The sequence below is a fragment of the Schistosoma mansoni genome, chromosome 6, assembly GCF_000237925.1.
Source record: "Schistosoma mansoni strain Puerto Rico chromosome 6, complete genome".
Lineage (NCBI taxonomy): Eukaryota > Metazoa > Platyhelminthes > Trematoda > Strigeidida > Schistosomatidae > Schistosoma > Schistosoma mansoni.
In genome coordinates, this window is record NC_031500.1 from 1,139,572 (window position 1) to 1,158,456 (window position 18,885).

At 35.7% G+C, this 18,885-nt stretch overlaps 1 protein-coding gene across 1 annotated transcript; it reads left to right on the top strand.

Moving 5' to 3' along the window:
* Positions 1–15,915: 15,915 nt before the first annotated feature.
* On the top strand, positions 15,916–18,663 carry Smp_162320 (hypothetical protein; the record flags this gene model as incomplete). The annotated part of the gene is made up of 4 exons (XM_018797887.1): positions 15,916–16,023; positions 17,031–17,078; positions 18,388–18,603; positions 18,637–18,663. 4 exons carry the CDS (start codon positions 15,916–15,918, stop codon positions 18,661–18,663), a joined length of 399 nt encoding a protein of 132 aa, XP_018652884.1.
* Positions 18,664–18,885: the final 222 nt, after the last annotated feature.

The following is an 18,885-nucleotide window of genomic DNA, read 5'->3' on the forward strand; positions in this document are numbered from 1 at the left end:
GTACAATCTTCTACTCATTCGGATATAACAAAAGATGTATGTTCAGAGTAAACAATATAAACCATTTACTATATAAATTGAGGTGCCACAGTACAATAATCAACATACTTTTGAAGTAAACGACAATCAAATCAGTTAGGCAATAAATTTGTGATTGCCAAACACAGTTAATTTTCACGGAATGCTTCAATTGTTGTGTGAGTGTGTGTGAATAAAACAACTAACTCTCATCCTCAGATTATTCTTCGTCAGCATGTTGTGATTACATTACCAACATCTATCCACTATTCAACATGTTATTACGTACTTATTACTTACCTACCCACCGCCATGTTGTATCTCCTTATTCCTGTTGCTATTTGACTGGACTTCCCGATCTCTCACATTTTCCGGACACTCCATGTACCTATAAAAATTGTTGCTCTGGCTCTTAGAAAAAACATTTACCTCGTGACTTGCGAAGAATCTCGGATTTCATCATGAGGTGTAATAATTATTTCTTAAACACATAGGGGAGAATTTAAATGGTTTGAATTGTTTTTTCTAGATAGCGTTTTCTACGAGTTGAAGTTGTCAATCCTACTCCAAAACCTCCAACTTTGACCAGATTTGATACCAACAGTAGTCCTATATAAGCTACAGTCCGAGTTAAACATGTTATGCTCAACAGTTATTTCTATTTTATTTTGTAGTTTGATTGCATTTGCCATAGCACTATTGATTATTCTCGTGAAGAAGATCAGTGAGAAATATCCACTGAATGTCATGTTTGTAATTATTTATGTAAGAATTTCTAATGATCATTTCACATACATTTGCCTATTTTCTTTCTAAAAATCCAATTTAATAAAACGTACTGCTTGTAGATGGTAATCCAACGTGACTGATTGTTATGTCATAGAAGAAGTTTGCGAAATCGGAATACTGACTGGTTTACGGATTAATTTAAATCTTCGATTTGTCGAGATTGATATGTAAGACGTTTCACTCATAGTCATAGTGTAGTGAACAGAACACCGGTGGAGACAATCGAATGTATTCCGACTTAAAATTACAGTCTATCTTCTCTGATTTCATTGTTCATGCATTCTCATACCGATTGCGCTACGTTCCTCTTCTTTCCAATATACATTCTATACCTGACCATCACCATATACTACTTATGTGGATATAAGTAACCAACACCACAATAGTACCTTTGTTGTAAGTTACAGAGACTAGATCAGTAAACTAGTTGTGTAGAATTTGAAGTAGTCATTATCAGCATTATTATACAATATAATCATATATGAATGAATATATTCCGTTAAAATTGTAATGTTCCTTCCCATTTTCAGTCTATTTCCATGGCAATAGCAACGGCAATTTGGAATATAGAGTTATGTATTCTTTACAAACTTGCAATCTTTGGAATCAGTTTGGTGTTGTTCACATCTGCATTACTGATTGGTGCAGCGATTAAAGCGAATTTGCTCAATCACTTATTGATTATTATAATAACCCTTTTGGCAATATCTATCGTAATTTTGATAGTCGGGTTTGTGCTCAGTGTTTGGCTTTTCAAGGTATCCTATTTAACTAAATTATTTGATTGATAAATTACGTAATCATGATTGAATCTAGTTCCAAACCCTTAACTGTTAACTGTAATCTAGTTCGAATCCAACATTTCCAAACATTTGAGTTCTGGGTAAAATCAATCAAAAGTCGATTTAGTGTGTTCACTCACGTAGCACAAGTAGATATTACATCCACTCTGGAGAATGTTGTATGATCATCTCTCTGGTATAAAACTGAAGCAAAGGGGCCAACGTGAACACAGTCGAGTTTTGATGCTAAATGGAATAAATAAGTTTCCTGTTACGTCCTTGATCTGTCTATCCACTTTCACACCGAGAATAACTTGTCTAATGTAGATTAAGACCTTGACGCGATAGGCTGGCTGGCCTTATATTGAGGCTACTATGTGTGAGTTCAAAGTGGGGCAGAAAGACTCTGGTATAACATTGAAGCAAAAGGTCCTACGTGATCACATAATCCACTTTACATAATGAAATGAATAGATAAGCTTTTGAAGAAACTTGGTCATATTTCTGTTGTCATCCAGAAGTACACACTGACTGAATTCTATATAGTCATAATTGAGCATTGTTCAATGTAAATTCATTAACACATTTTCTTGTTTTCAGTATGCAACGACCGGTGTTTACATAGGTGTACAAATACTATTCTTCATTGTGAGTTAAATTTATGTACATTTCCATTTATAGAATGATCACTGTGAAGTAGAAGTGAACTATTTTCCTTCATTGAGTTCACCTTTGCCTTCTTGAAGTCTCTACTGAAAATGACTTACATGATATGGTTGCATGTAAAGAGACTTCAATATTCTGAGTGATAAGTCATGAAACGAATTGTAATGATCATATACTGCACTACTGTACTTTCTTTCTCTGTCCACTGATAATGTAGTTTCTGAACACTTTACTAAGGAGTAATCGAATAATACAATCAAAGGTTTTGGCAAATGTTCCGATCGATGTGGGAGTTTAATAACCATGTTCATCGATAGTAAAGCAAATAATACGGTCATCTTGTGTTTCCAGGTTACCAATGATGGTCTAACATCAATCATTTCATGATCTCAATCGAAATGCATAGCGCGAATTCATCACATTCTTCAGATCAACTCTGTATTCCATACTACATGAATAAAGATATGTTTGTTTTCGCATTGGAAATCTTAAGAAACAAACAACCCGTTATTTAAACAAGAAGCTTTATGCTGACCTCTTTGCAGCGGTTATTATTTATTTAATTAATTGCACACATAAATATTGATACAAATCGGCTTCGAATACATATGCGCCACACAAGTCACTTGATTTGTGTGTGGGCTGTGATAATACTTGGATGACCAAACCAAAGCAGATAATTTTCTTAGGGTCCACATCCAGAGCCTTCGACCTAAAGGTCTGATTCACAAGGCAGTGCGCTTCCATGGTAGACGGTGACCAACAATTGCTTCACACACCATTGGTTCCCTGAGGATCTTGGAGCCTGTGTGCACCATTGGTTTGGAATCAGGGATTTACAACTCCCCTAGGTGAAATGTCCGTGTCCACCAACCTAGTTAAATCACCGGACGGACATTCGCTTTTCATCCTATTAATTTTGTAAACAACAGTAATGCCACGAGAAGGAAGTGAGTATGAGTTCCCTGACAGTGGTTCCATACGCGTGGCCACATGACAGCATTGCGAGAGAGAGGGAGGACGAACTCTCCTCACCCTCGACCATATCAGGAAACTTCGGGGTGCAATAATTATTATTGTTATGTTTTCAAATGATCAAAGTCTAAACTGATGTACGTTTTATTTATTTTACAGATAACAATATTTATAAGTCATTTTACTGTTGGCAAATCAAGATATCTTATTTTATATCCAAATTATTCACTGGCAGCTATCATATTGTATACCATATTCTTTTCAACTTTATCAGTCAATACTGATATATGGAACGTCTACAACAAGACTGGAAACTGTAGTATCCAGTTTGAGTTGACGGAAAATGTTATCAGTATTTAATGGAAAACAGAAAAATCTGTTTTTTGTATTTTTTGTTGTTGTTGCTACGTTGAAGTTGAACTCTGAATAATTAACCGATGTGTCATTTTGTTTTGTTGATTTAATATCGAATCAATCAAGAAGGGGTTTTTGTGTAAACTGATTGTGTGTGTGTGTTTTATTCGAATGCATTACAATGTAACTTACAAGATGATGTTTGTTGTTGTTTTTGTTGGGATTTCAATGGTGATATCCATCTTCAGTGTCGATTAGTCAATCCGTCTACTTACATGAGTATTATATCAAAAGAATCATTGTCATTGTCACTGTTATAAGCAAAGTTCAATTACGGTGTTCAAGACGACGAAGTGGTCTAACATGGGTGTTATACTGAGATTGACATAACTGGAGAAAAAGGTGTCAAAGAGCTTTCCATTACCTTTCGTCTAAACCTTTCTCAACATCGGTAACATAACACGATTTCTATTGGATCAGGACATGGGTCATTTCTTAATGGGTAACAAGTGAATTGCTTAGAATGTAAATTATTATTCATTTTTTCATCCCTATTGCTAAGTAGGGTTTACGTACTTACTCACTTACTTAAGCCAGTTAACCGTAGTGGAGGAGAATAGACCGACCGTCAACATTCTCCATCTAACCCTATTCTGACCAATCCTCTCCTGTTGTTTCCAGTTACTATTCATAATTTTCATGTCTGCCTCCAATCCTCGACTCAGTGTGTTCTTTGATCTTCCACTTTTCCGTTTCTCTTCATGATTCCATGTTATCACTTACCTCGTGATGCAGTTTGATGATTTTCTCAATGCATGTCCTATCGATTTCCATTGTCTTTTCTTATTTCCTTCTTCAGCTGGAAGTCAGTTTGCTCTCTTCCAGAGTAATTAAAGATACTGATTTTTAATAAACATGGTCTTAGGAGCAAATACTCTAACCCATACAAACTCTGACTTTGCCCGATATTCGTAGTTGATAGTTGAACCTGAAGTGATAATACAATTTGTCACTCAGTGTTCCGTGTTTATTGTCTTTGGCAAAAGTATTTGAATGTTATATCTATTTAGATAGCTGTAATTTTAAAGAACGTCTGTACGATATCATATATATTAAGTGTAAATTCATGAGCAATAATTGCATAGACTATCATGAGAATAACATCTATAGGATATTGATCTTTTATTCTGTCCATTGTAAGGACTGGAGTCGGACAAAGCTGCATACTCTCATCCTTCCCTTTTCTTCTGGTGGACAACTGGATTATGAAGACCTCGACATTTGAGAGGAAACACGGAATACAATGGATAGCTCAGAATCAATTAGAAGATTCGGACTTCGCACATGACCTGGCCCTTCTATCCCATACACATCAACAAATGCAGATGAACAAAACAAGGGTAACAGCAGTCTCTGCATCAATAGGTATCAACATAGACAAAGGAAAAAGAGAAATCCTCAAATACAACAAGAAGAACGCCAAGCCAATCACACTTGATGTCGAAATTCTGGAAGAGGTGGGAACACTCACGTATCTGGGTAGCATAATCGATGAACGAGGAGGATCAGATGCAGATGTAAAGGGAAGGATTGGCAAAGCAAGAACAGCATTCCTACAGTTAAAGAACATATGGAACTCAAAACAATAGTCCGTCAACCAATATCACTGTCACAATCTTCAATACGAATGTCAAGACAGTTCAATTCTATGGAGCTGAAATGTGGAGAACTACTACAACCATCGCCGAGAATGTACAAGTATTTATAAATAATTGTCTACGCAAAATACTCAATATGAGTCAGCCGCATACCATCAGCAACAACAACCTACTGTGGAAGAAAACAAACCAGCTTCCAGGTATAGAGGGAGTTAGGAAAAGACAATGGAAGTGGATAAAACATACATTGAGAAAATCATCAAACTGCATCACAAGGTAAGTGCTAACATGAAATCGTGAAGAGAAACAGAAAAGTGGAAGACCAAAGAACACCCTGAGTCGAGCATTGGAGGTAGATATCAAAATGAAGAATAGGACAGAGTTGGATGGAGAATGATGGTAAGTGGTCTATGTTCTACCATGAGGGATAACAGGCGTAAGTGAGTAATTCTGTCTTTGAAATAAACATTATTCCAATCAGAAAATTCATGGAACGGAAATGAGCGTAATGAAATTACTTACTTACGGCTGTTAATGGCAATGGAGCATAGGCCGCCGACCAGCATTCTCCAACCCACACTGAATTGGGCCTTCCTTCCAATTTTTGGTCATTCTTTTCATGTTTGTCTCCATGTCTTGGTGTAATGTGTTCATTAGTCTTCCTCTTCTCCTTTGACCTTCAGGATTCCATGTGAGGGCTTGAATTGTGACGCAGTTGGGTGATTTCCTCACAGTGTGTCTTATCCACTTCCAGCGCTTCTTCCACATTTCTTCCTCCGCTGGAATCTGGTTTGTTGTCTTCCACAGTAACTAGTTGCTGATAGTGCCTGGCCAACATATCCGTAATGAAATTACACAAAAGATTAATTATAAACAACTGCACAAATATAAATCCTAAGATTTGTTTCTGCTAACTAAAAATTATTATCATACATATAAACGTAAACGATAAAATGATGTCATAGTATACATTCATACGGGTAAAATAGAAGGCCTTAAAAACAAAACCAACAACCACTTATAACACAATATTCTCAGTGCCATTAGTGTCCCGCGTGGTCTAGCGGTTAGGATTCCTGGCTTTCACCCAAAGCCCCCAAATGTCCTGGTACCGCCGAGAGTGGGGAGAGTCCGCTCTCCCTCTCCAAATGCTCGCTCATGGACACGCGTATATTGCCTCTGTCAGGTAAGTCCTACTCACTGACTTCTCGTGACATTAATGTTGTTTACGAAATTGAGAAGACGAAAAGCGAATGTGCGACACTTTAACCGGGTTGGTGGACACGGCAAGTCCACCTAGGGGAGTTAGAAAACCCTCGTTCCAAACCAATGGTGCACATCGGCTGGCTCCAGTATCCTGAGGGAACAAATGGAGTATGAATCAATCGTTGGCCACCGGCTACCATGGGACTGCATCTCCTCACGATGCTCCACTGCATTGTGGATCAGACCTTTAGGTCAGAGGCTCCGGGTGTGGCCCCCTAAGAAGACCACTTGCTTCAGTTCGGGCACCTGAGCAGTATCACAGTCCTCACACAAATCAAATAAGATTTATGAGGCGCATATATATCTGGTGCCCCTTTGTACCAATATTTATGTGTTTAAATTAAAATAAATAAATAGTAAACTATAATAAGATGTGCAACATGCCAGCTAAGACATGTTCCAGCGTATAATGGAATGGTAGTGAACAGGAACACGAATGGAGATAATCGAACATATTTAGGCACAAATACAGGATATCTCAGTAAAATATGAGAACCATATAGTAAACGATTTCACTTGGTATTGTTTGGTTGAATCTTCCCATTGATGTTTAGGACTGCAATTGATCAGTCTCTTACTGGCTATATGTGAATACTGTGTGTATTGCCTCTATGTAGCTTTAATTCACAAGCATTATAAGCAAAGATGGATATAGTAAATAGTTAATTTGCAAACTACCAATCAATTGTCTCAATCTAGACTGTTCCTTCTGCAAATATCGGCCCATAGTCAATTGCGATTCTTTTCGTTCTTTCCTTATCGGTCTTCTACTGAAATACATTCAATGCCCGACCTTCGTTACATACTACTAATGTGGATATAGGTAAACCACACCATAGAATTATGAGGGAAACACCCTATCATAATACGAAAGTAGAACTTATTCTATTTGATGATGCGCTGGAAATCGGTAATGGAATGCCTGCTTACGTACTGGCTAGTCCCTCACAACAACCAACCTGTTTGCTGTTACACAATAAATCAATCGTTGCTCCAATCAAACAAGTTAAGATGGGCAAAGTTTTAAAAAAGAGCTTCCCCAATATCTGCTATGAAGTTACTTTTCCATACAGATTTGATGACTGTGTTATATTATATTAGGAATACTGAGTATCGACACAGTACTTTCATAGGTAGTCGCCAAACTGTAGTGCATCATTATACGGCAATTGAGAAGTGGAGTTATAGTAGGTCTGTATACAACCCAGATGATTGGACTTCGAGAGGTTTACGGAATGCACTTTATCTTGATACCTGGTTCGAATTTTCTATCCTATTGAATGGAGACGATTCAAAGAAGACTACCGAATCTCCGGAACGCGTACCTAAGAATACTGAGTTTGAAGTACCTCTTCTACACTTATACAATTTGAAATGTTATTACAAAGACGTTATTCGTCAATCTCGTCTTTTTGGTCTAGCTGAACTCGGAAGGGAGTTACTACAAAAACTAACGACATATATACGCATTAGGGTTCGTTTTTAAAAAAAATACTAACATGATAATAAATAAGATTGTTGATTTGATATGTTATTTCTGTAAATAATGATGTAAAGAATTAAAGACTCAGGACTCAGTAGCTAAGTGGATAACATGATAGCATTTGATGGGAACGGTACTGGGTTCGAGTCCCAAAGTGAACATCAACTCTGAGATGCAGGCACATCCATCTGACGAGTCTCAAATGGGACGAAATGCACATCCTGAATTCCACTGTTAGCCACTATCCATCCTTCCTTATGAAGCTTGTGACTTCAGGTAATATCGAGGCAGTCCACACAGGATGCATACATGCTAACAAAAGACTAATCAATTGCAGTCCAAAATAACAATGGGCAGATACAAGTAAACAACACCAAGTGAATTAAACATAAGTTATTATAATTAATCATCACTGATAAGGGAATTCATATTATGCATCATTTCGTTAAAACATATGAAGTAACAAATATTTGGATTGTAATAAGAAATAAAACGTGAAGTTATTCAACGACTGTACGAATACCATCATCTAATGTATTCGTATATATTAGATACAACCAGTAGACGACGATTATCTCGTACACTAATCACACTACCTCCTCGAGTGTAAACTTATGAAATATCTTAAACAGTTTCTATTATGTAAACTAGATGAAATATGATTAGTAATGGAATCTAGTACATGGGGGTTTTTTCATGACTTTTTTGAGAATTGAAGTGAACATCATCACTGAGTTATAGATTCATCCTGCTAATGAGTTTCAAATAAGAGCTTTGATTAATTACATGAGAAAAGTGCTTCTGAGCTAGTTTCTACCGCATGAATAATTCCAGATGTTTTATTCTACACCTTCAATTTGTCAACTTATGAAAGACAATCATGTAGCTCGAATACTTGAGACAAATTATAAGTAAGATGATCATTCAGTAGAAGTTAAAGAAGGACCATCCAAATTCAAATTAACTCATATCTATCTTGTTTATAGTCGATAAGTTAATTGAGATAATGAATATTCAATTGAATTCTCTAATTCAACCAATAAGTAATTGATGAATATTTAGTATTTTAACAAACTTTATTGTACAATTACAAGTAATAACAATCAAGAGATCCAAAGTCCAAAGTCATCGTACTATGGTTGAATAAAGAATGCCTTGTTTCGCTAGTCAAATGGTCATTCATTTGAAAGATCAAATACAATATCCTTTGTATTCATTCATATCTCAGTAATTAATGTGTTAAATAAAAAAAACAACTATGAGTAGTATATTTTTTCTTCTTTTTTTAGCATTCAAGTGTTTTCATGAAGTGAATATAAACAACATTTTGCATCATGTACATGATAGTATACATTGTAGTTTTATTCAACACAGGTAAGTGCTTATTCAAATTATGAATCGATCAATGTTAAACTATCATTGGAAACCTGAGAGTATTGGACAACCGTTTTATTTTACTACTACTACTACTACTACTACTACTACAGGACTCCGACATGTGGGACTCGAACCCAAAACTTTCGATCTCTAATTTATTATTTGACATTCTTGATTGTAGTTACAGAATCTATACATACCACGAAATGATGAAAAGAAAGAAGATATACAGAATTGAGTGAATTCATTCTGCTCTAAGGCTATGGTGTGGGCTACTTATATCCACATAAGTAGTATATAACGATAGTCAGGAATAGGATGTACTTCAGTAGAAGATCGAAAAAGAAAGAACGGAAACGGAAAGCAATCGATATGAAAATGCAGGAACAATGAAATCTGAGACAATTGACAGATATTTACAAAAGGAACAGTCAAGTTTGAGACAATTGATTGATATTTTTCAAATGAGCTGTTTACTGTATGGTTCTCAGATTCCTCTCAGAAACTCTGTAATTTAAATACATTCGATTATCCCAACTGAGTTTCTTATTCACTTCAAGGCTTTCGTCAACTCCAAATAATTTAAGATTACAAGAAGTGTACTAATTATGTTTAATGGTGTTGCATAATCTATTCAGTGAAATTGAGATGTACATTTGAAACATAAGTGGAAGTCATTATAAGAAATAAAACACAAAATATGCATTTAATCAAATTACTATCAACTATTTCATGGTTGAAATCATGAGTCAATTGAAGCTAGATCACCATGGGAAACCTGGAAGCAGTGGACGACCGTTTCGTCCTATTATGGGACCCCTCAGCAGTGCGCATTCACGATCCCGCACCCACGAGACTGGTAAGTCCTGGATTCGAATCTCGTGAGGCGAGGTTATGGATGCGCACTGCTGAAGATTCCCACAATAGAACGAAACGACTATCCAGTGTTTCCAGGTTTTCCTTGTTGGTAGTCTAGTTTCAATTAACTCACGCTTTCAACTATATCAAATTCATCATTTATATTCTATTCTAGAAAATCTTTATATAAACATGTTTAAGATCAATCAAATTAATCAATCGATTACTATTTTAATCAATAAACTTTCCAATAAATCAATATTTAATTATCGATTAGGTATATCATTATATAACAAAAAAGTAAGTAGATTATTAATTTTATATTAAATTTTTTTTTTATAGATTTTTATTATTCTTATAATTCAATTAATTATCACATTTTTTATTTCGATCATTTTTTATGGATTGTAAGTTATTACTAATAATAAATCAATAAATCAATAATAATCATAATTATTTTCATAGAAATCAAACCAAATTTTTTAAAGAATCATTAACACGATCAATTATGTCTGTTATATTACTGTAAGTTAACCAAGTTTATTATTTCTATATATTAATTTTATATTCAAATTTTAATCAATAAAATTAATCTATTAAATCATTGATATGTAGTTGGCATCGAGTTATGATTGACTATGATGATAACTATAAGAAGATTACATGCCAAATATCGAGTTGGATCCTTCTGTAAGCCAAAAACTAGAAGGCAGTTGATGGATGGATGTTGGCAATCTCGTGGTATCGAAAAAATACCGAGATCGTGCCAAAGTTTACAAGCGAAACTACTGAGTGTATGCGAGTTCGTGCAAGGTCACAGGCAAAGGAAGAATATGTTTGTTTTGTACCCTTAAACAAAACAGGTACAGTAAAACAATCACTGGCACAATTGGTTATAATAACAATTGTTTCCATTATACCAATCACTTTCTCGTTATAAAAGCAGGTCACTACAGAACGTAACTAAGAAAACTGAGCGAAGAAAATTTTCTCATGAGACTATTACTTCTAGACCAATCAACCAGATTTAAGATAACGAATCTTGGAGTTTAGTAAGAAATCCATTCAATCAAATATCATATCAGTCAAATATCGTTTTGGCATTTTAGTGATAAAAGCTATAAATCTAATTTCTAACCATAACCATCAATTGTAAATTATAATCAGGATTCAGTAGCTAAGTGGATAACGTGATGGCGTTTGAAGCGAAAGTTAATGGGTTCGAGTCCCAAAGTGTACATCAACTCCAAAATGCAGGTACATCCAGCTGACGTGTCGCAAATAGGACGAAACGTGCGTCCTGGATTCCACTGCTAGCCACTATCCACCATTGTTTATAATCCTTATACTTTAAACTGCTTTATAACCCTCACTTAGCCCTAGTATGTAGGCAGATACTCTCAAGGTCATTTTGGCATCTTTTAAACGTCAACCATAAATTATAGTCTCACCCTATTTTCTTAATACGATGTAATTTACTCAGTCTACAGATTAACTGGTTGACTTGTTTTTGTGTAACAGACCCTATCGAAAACACAAACACTCGTCAAAACATTATCTCAGTTAACTGTCCATAGGTGGATGTGAGTCAGTTGATAGGTCAGTCTTTGAATAAATGATTAACTGTCATCACCTTTCGTATTCGGCATTATCGTTGAGGATTTCTATAAAGTTAAAATAACTAGCTCAAAGAATGTTTGAATTAGAAATTCTTATCCAAATTAAGCAATGATAAATCGAAAAATTTCAGCCTGATCTCTATATATAAAAGCGAAATATCCAATCACTTATTCTACAATGTTAGTATCACCCTTTTTAATTTTACAAACTGTTAGTAGATTTAATTCATTTTGTATTGTTTGTTTGAATGCTTCCATTGATGTTTAGGAATGTAATTTATCGGTCTCTCATTAGCATATGTGGATCCTGTATGGATTACCTCGATATTGCCTTAAGTCACAAACATTATAATCTGAGATGAAGTCAATAAGAGACTGACCAATGGTAGTCTTAAACATCAAGCTAGTGGTTTTCCGGACTCGGTACCCAAGTGGATAACGCAATGGTGTTTGAACTGAACGGCATTGGATTGGAGTCGCGGAGTGGACATCAACTCTGAGATGTAGGTACATCCAGCTGACGTGTCCTAAACAGGACGAAACGTGCGTCCTGAATTCCACTGCTATCCACCACCACCATTGCTTATAATTTAAGGAGACTTGTTCACCTATTCTTCAACTTCAGCATATTCGCCAAGCGATAAATTATTACTTCTTGTCATCTTTAACACTATTCCATAACGTTTAGTCAATACTTCAAATCTTTTGATAATTTGTAACTCCTTTCTAAGTAATACGATATAACTCTAATCTATTGTAGACGTCTTTATGTAAAAATCAATCATAACCATGAATGTACCACTTGAGTAAATGAAATCATCAAAATAAAAGTGGTCCTCTTTGAACCCTCTTGATTACGTTCAATGAATAATAATTACTTTTGTAATTATCAGTGGGTAATAGATATAAGACATCTAGAATCTGTATTTTTACGTAACCCGACATCAAAATGGTGGTAAAAGTCAGCAGTTAATGTAGTCTGTTCAATAGTTTAAATGAAAATATTGTAAACACACAAGAAGAATGTAATGATTTACATCCTTCTATTAATCAGTTCAATTGACATTTTGGTTATATTAATCAGTGATCAAACTGTTTTTAATAGCATGTTGTATGGACTGCATGATTGGTGAGATTTAATTAGATATTAGACGATTAGAAAAAGTCTAACTCTATTTACAAAACATTTATTGAACTTGTGTTTGTATTCGACAATGTCAGAGTGGTTTGAAAAGAATTCATTTCATTTGTGATAAATAGTCTGACTGAACGCTTGAATCGGTTTCCAGAGCCTAAGGCTAAATCTACACGATACAACTTCAACACGAGAGAAAAGACGAGAGATATAGAAAGAACGCTTTAGTCAAGAGGTTCGTTTACATACAGAAAATCAAGGGAATACAGAAAGATCCCCAACCCTACTAAACGTATTAGCAAGATAGGTATTTATTCAATCACAAATAAGACACATGACTCTTCACTTTGTAGGTGTTTCTGAGAAACTCTATGCAATACTGATTAGATAAAACGTTTCCCATAGTTTTCAGGGCCTTTCTAAGCTTTTTTCAAAGAATATCCTGGGTCTCCATAACAATCTAGCAAGCTTCATGCCTTGGTACGGCCGAGAGTGTGGAAAGTCCGCTCTCCCTCTCCAAATGCTCTCATATGGCTACGTGAATATAGGGAAGTCCTACTCACTGCCTAATCGTGGCGGGGGTGTTATTTACGAAATTGAGAGGATGAAAAGCGAATGTCCAGCTCTTTAACCGGGTTGGTGGACACGCAGGACCCACCTAGGGGAGTTGGAAAACCCTCATTCCAAACCAATGGTGCACATCGGCTCCAGTATCCTGAAGGAACAAATGGTGTATGAACCAATCGTTGGCCACCGACTACCATGGGACTGCATCTCCTCACGATGCTCCACTGCATTGTGGATCAGACCTTTAGGTCAGAGGCTCCGGGTGTGGCCCCCTAAGAAAACCGCCTGCTTCAGTTCGGGCACCTGGGCAGTATCACAGCCTTCACACGAATCAAATGAGATTTGTGTGGTGCATATGTACCTGGTGCCTCTTTGTCCCGACCGTTGCTGCTACCTTGATGTGGTGGTCGGGCTTGCCTATCGTGATGAATCAACCGAGCTATACTGGCTGGAACAATCGTTCCTCAAGGTCCTACCATGCCAGGCAGGTCGGTTGAAGAGCGGTCAGACTAAAAGCAGCAATCCCAAGGTCCGAAGGCGAAGTCGTACTGCCGACTGTACAGAGGTGTGACAGCAGTAAGGTGTTTCCTTCAGACAGCCAGCATAACAGCGATGCTACCTTCCCACAAGGAGGGGTGGGGTTAGAAAAGGTCGACCCTAAAAATGCACACCTCACTTTATCCCACGGATATCCGTCTCCGACGGTAAGGTCTTTTGAAGAACGGAGCTAACACAAAAACTACCCACAAAAAGGTCGTGTGTGACCGACCTCAAGCAGTTGTCCCTTGGGCACCGCGGTCACGCTCTCAGGTCATTAAGACCACTTCTAACCCAATTTTCCTTTTCAGGTATCTCTAGAAGAACCCTTTCACGGTGTGGGCAACCGGGAAGTGATAACTGCCCTCATACCTCTAACAGCACTCAAGACCACAGTATTCATAATCAATCTGCCTCTTTGTACCAATATGTGTGTGTTCAAATAAAATAAAAGCATGTTTTAAATAAACTTCCTTATCTATATTAGTTATATCGTAGCAAAGTTAATTAACCGATGATTAAAGAAACTGAAGTATTAGGTCACATTTTGGTTTCCTTTGTATTTCTGAAAGTTACATAATCAAACAAGTCCCAACATACTTATGATGAACAACTATGAATTATGACAATAATAATTTAATAGTTGAATTCATGAGTCAATTAAAGCTAGACTACCATGAAAAACCTGGAAACACTGGACGGCTGTTTCGTCTTAGTATGGGACGCCTCAGTAGTGCGCATCCACGACCTTGCTCTCTGGATTCGAATCCAGTACCTATCGGTCTCGTGCGCAAGTTTTGTTTTGTATTAGGATATTCAAATCTCATTAGATGCATTTTTATATTAATGAGTGAATTATCTAATGTGTTTAATATTTTCTTCTCATTCATAGCTTCATTACATCTGTGTTAGCATTATTGATTGCTTTTGTAAAGAAAATAAGTGATACATTCCCATTGAATGTTATTATATTATTTACTTATGTAAGAACATTGAATTTAATTGATGAGTTTTCTTTTTCCTAATATAAAAGTATTTATATTAAAATTTGTCTACGTAAATTACTGCATTATTCATTGTCAGTCAGTCAGTTAGTCACAACGTAGAACTTGATACGTACGTACATCAGTTCGAGTTGACATACCACATTAGTACAGAGATGAAGTTGTCGATTCAAATCCCATAGTGGTTGAAGTAGTAAGAGTATAAGCATTATGTGAAAGATTATTCATTGACTTTTCAGTTGATAGTTTTAAAGAAGTCTTCCAGAAAAATCAATAGACTTACTTACTCACTTACGCCTGTCACACCTCATAGAGGAGCATAGATCGACCACAAACATTCTCCATCCAACTGTGTCCTCGATAATCCTTTCCTGTGGTTTCCAGTTACTGTTCATTCTTTCGATATCTACTTCCAATTATCGACCCAATGTATTCTTTGGTCTTACACTTTTACACAACCCTTCACGATTCCAAATTGACTCTTGCCACGTGATGCAGTTTGATGACTTTCACAATGTATGTCCTATTGGTTTCCATTTTCTTTCCCCAATGTACACTTGATCTGGAAGTTGGTTTGCTTTCTCCCATAGTATGCTGTTACTGATGATATCCGGTCAACAGACATTAAGCAACAACAATTGGGAGATTCAAAGTAATCGTTAGAATAGTAAATCTTTATCTTATCAGAAGTTTTAAGAAAAATCCAGATCAACTAAATCATGAATTGGTTCAACTTTTCGAGTACATTTTTTTAAAAGTGTGCATTATACATTTCATATTTTCAGACAATAATCGTAGCTACAACTGATGAAACTCTGGATATATTAATGGGTATTCCTATTAAACTTGGTGCTTATGGAATCAGTCTAATATTGTTTATAGCTGCATTACTTATTGGTGCAGCTATCAAAAAAAGATTAACAGATTATTCAACGGTTATTTTAACACTGTTACCAAATCATTGCTATTGTAATCATTGTCGCAAGTTTCTTAATCACAAAATTCCCATCTTGGGTATGTCAATAAGCATAATAAATTCATTTATAAATTAAGTCATCATGATTTTACAGTATTCTATGTGAGATACTCAGGTGTATTTTAATATTGGTTGAAGTTAGACATTAACACCATTGGGTGCCAACTAAGTGGTTCTAGAGGTTAAGCATTCGCGCATAAGACTGATAGATCCTGAGTTCGAATCCCGTGAGGCGGGATCGTGGATGAGCAGTGCTGAGGAGTCACACAACAGGATGAAACGGGCGTCCAGTGTTTCCAGGGTTTCCATAGTGGTCTAACTTCAATTGACTCATGATTTCAACCATAAAGTTTAATATTACTTTATACTATGAAGTTTTATTCATTAAATATATACCAATAACATACTCGTTAGTCTCTAGATACTTTACCAATTCAATGAATCTTACAATTATTATTATCTCAACTTGGAGATTTTTATGTTGGATCAGATGATAGCATACAGTATTATAGTATTCTATAAAATGAACTTATATTTATCATCGAAATTGGTCCTTAGTCAATGAGTAATAGGCAAAATATATAAATTATAATTGAAAGAATATACAAAATGTATTAACAGCGGTAAAAACATTATTTATTTGAAGTATGAAGAAGTTAAGATGGTTGAATTTCACTGCGACAACCATTTAAAATATGTTAGCACTAGATGATCGTTTTGTCCTAATAAGAGATGTTACAGCGATACACATTTACGAGACCCTCCAACAGAGATTCGAATCCAGAACCTTCGGTATGACGCCTGAACGCTAGACATCTTGACTTCAGTGTTCTAGAGACTGAGTGCACGTGATCTCAGTAATATTATTTACCTCATTTAGTCCAATCATGTATTGATATTATTCGATTTATATACAACATCAGTTGGTCAAATACGAACTCATCAATATTTTTATTTCATTTTCAGTCAGCAGCGGTCGTATTTTACGTCCTTACAGATATAGCGTCATTTTTTGTGAGTTACATTCATCTATATTTCATTTATTTGAAGTAAATTTGTTGTGGCTAGCGCTATAACAAGCCCACATAACTTATTCTAGCTTATGAACAGATCAATTTATTCATTCTTCTTCAGTCACATTTTGATCTTGTTAATTATTTACTTTGCCTTGCCTTGCTCACGTCTTTCTCATGCCTCGTTTCGCCTCAATTCGATTTGATCATAAATATTGAGTAATACTTCATTAAAGTGAGTTGGCTCACTCACCTTCTCCATTGTGTGTCATTTTGTTTTGCTTCACTTACCAATCAACGATTGTACATAACATACGTATTCAAAGCTTCATTCACCTATTTGACTTAATTCCATTATTCACTAACGCGAGCTAAGTCAATAATTATATACAAGGATTGGCGATATGTATGATTCGATAACAATCATTCATACGATCCAAATGGAGTCAGATATACAATGAAACACTAAAAATTTACTCTCTTGTCATCATGACAAGTCATCTCATCATTTACTTCCGTCAAGTATCTGTTCAATGGATTGCCCACTGCTTTATTACTATAGCTGGTGAATGTAACTTAAAAATGTTGTGTTTCCAAGCATACAAAAATATTGTGGGAGAATTATGTCAATCGAATGATAGAAAGAACTCTGTTTTATTCCAGTTTATTTCACCATTTTCAAAGGCTAAGATTTCTAAATTTCTTTTCAAATATTGCTTTAATCATGAAACATTTTCCAGTATGAGGTTGTGAAAATTATCAAGCTTCTGATTGAGATCATGAACCGATTGATGTTAGACCACCATTGAATACCTGAAAGTATTGGGAGGCCGTTTCCTCCCAGTATGGGACGCCTCAGTGTTCAACCACGTTTACGTTCACGAGATTCCGACCAATGAACGCTTAACCTCCAGATCACTGAGTCGGCATCCAACGGTGTTATTGTCTAACTCCAACCAATCCACGAAATTGCGAGACTGTCTGCCTCACACCCAACACAGTTGAACTCTGTTGAGTTCGAATCCTGCGAGCGAGATCGTGGATGCACACTGCCCAATAGTCCCATACTAAGACGAAACAGCAGATTCAATACTTTCAAGTTTTCAATCGTGGTCTAACATCAATCAATTTATAATCTCAATCAGAAAAATAAAATATTTTTATTTTTTATTTGAACAAAAGTCTTTATTTTCAATTGAGGTTGTTTGTTTTGTTTAACCAACACTAGAAAATGTACTCGTACTCAAATGTAGTATGTTGTCATGATATAAAATTTAGTCTAATTGTTTTGCTTAATTTTCTTTTCATAGATAACAATATTTGTCAGTCAAATAACTGTCGGTAAATCAGCATTACGTATCTTCTGTACAGAATACGTCTTGGCTGCATTATTACTATATAATATGTTTTCAACTACTTATTTAATCACTACTCATATGGTTTGTAATATAAACCCTACTTGTAATAATTCAAATGCATCCGTTTCCCTATCCGACAATTTACCGATATATAGTTTTAATTTAAAAGTAAAGACTCATCTTTTGTTTATTTATGATCAGACTTTAAAACATCTTACTAACTTATGACATGTGAGAGAATAAATGTTGTATTGTTTGTTTGAATATTCTCATTAATATTTACGACTGTATTTGATCAGTTTCTTATTGGTATATATGCATCTTTCCACGGATTATCTCGATATTGCCTTGATTCATAAGCAAAACAATCAAAAGATGCTTTGTGGCAAGCAGTGGAAACCAGAATGCACGTTTCAGCCTATTTGGGATTCGTCTGTTGAATGTGCTTAT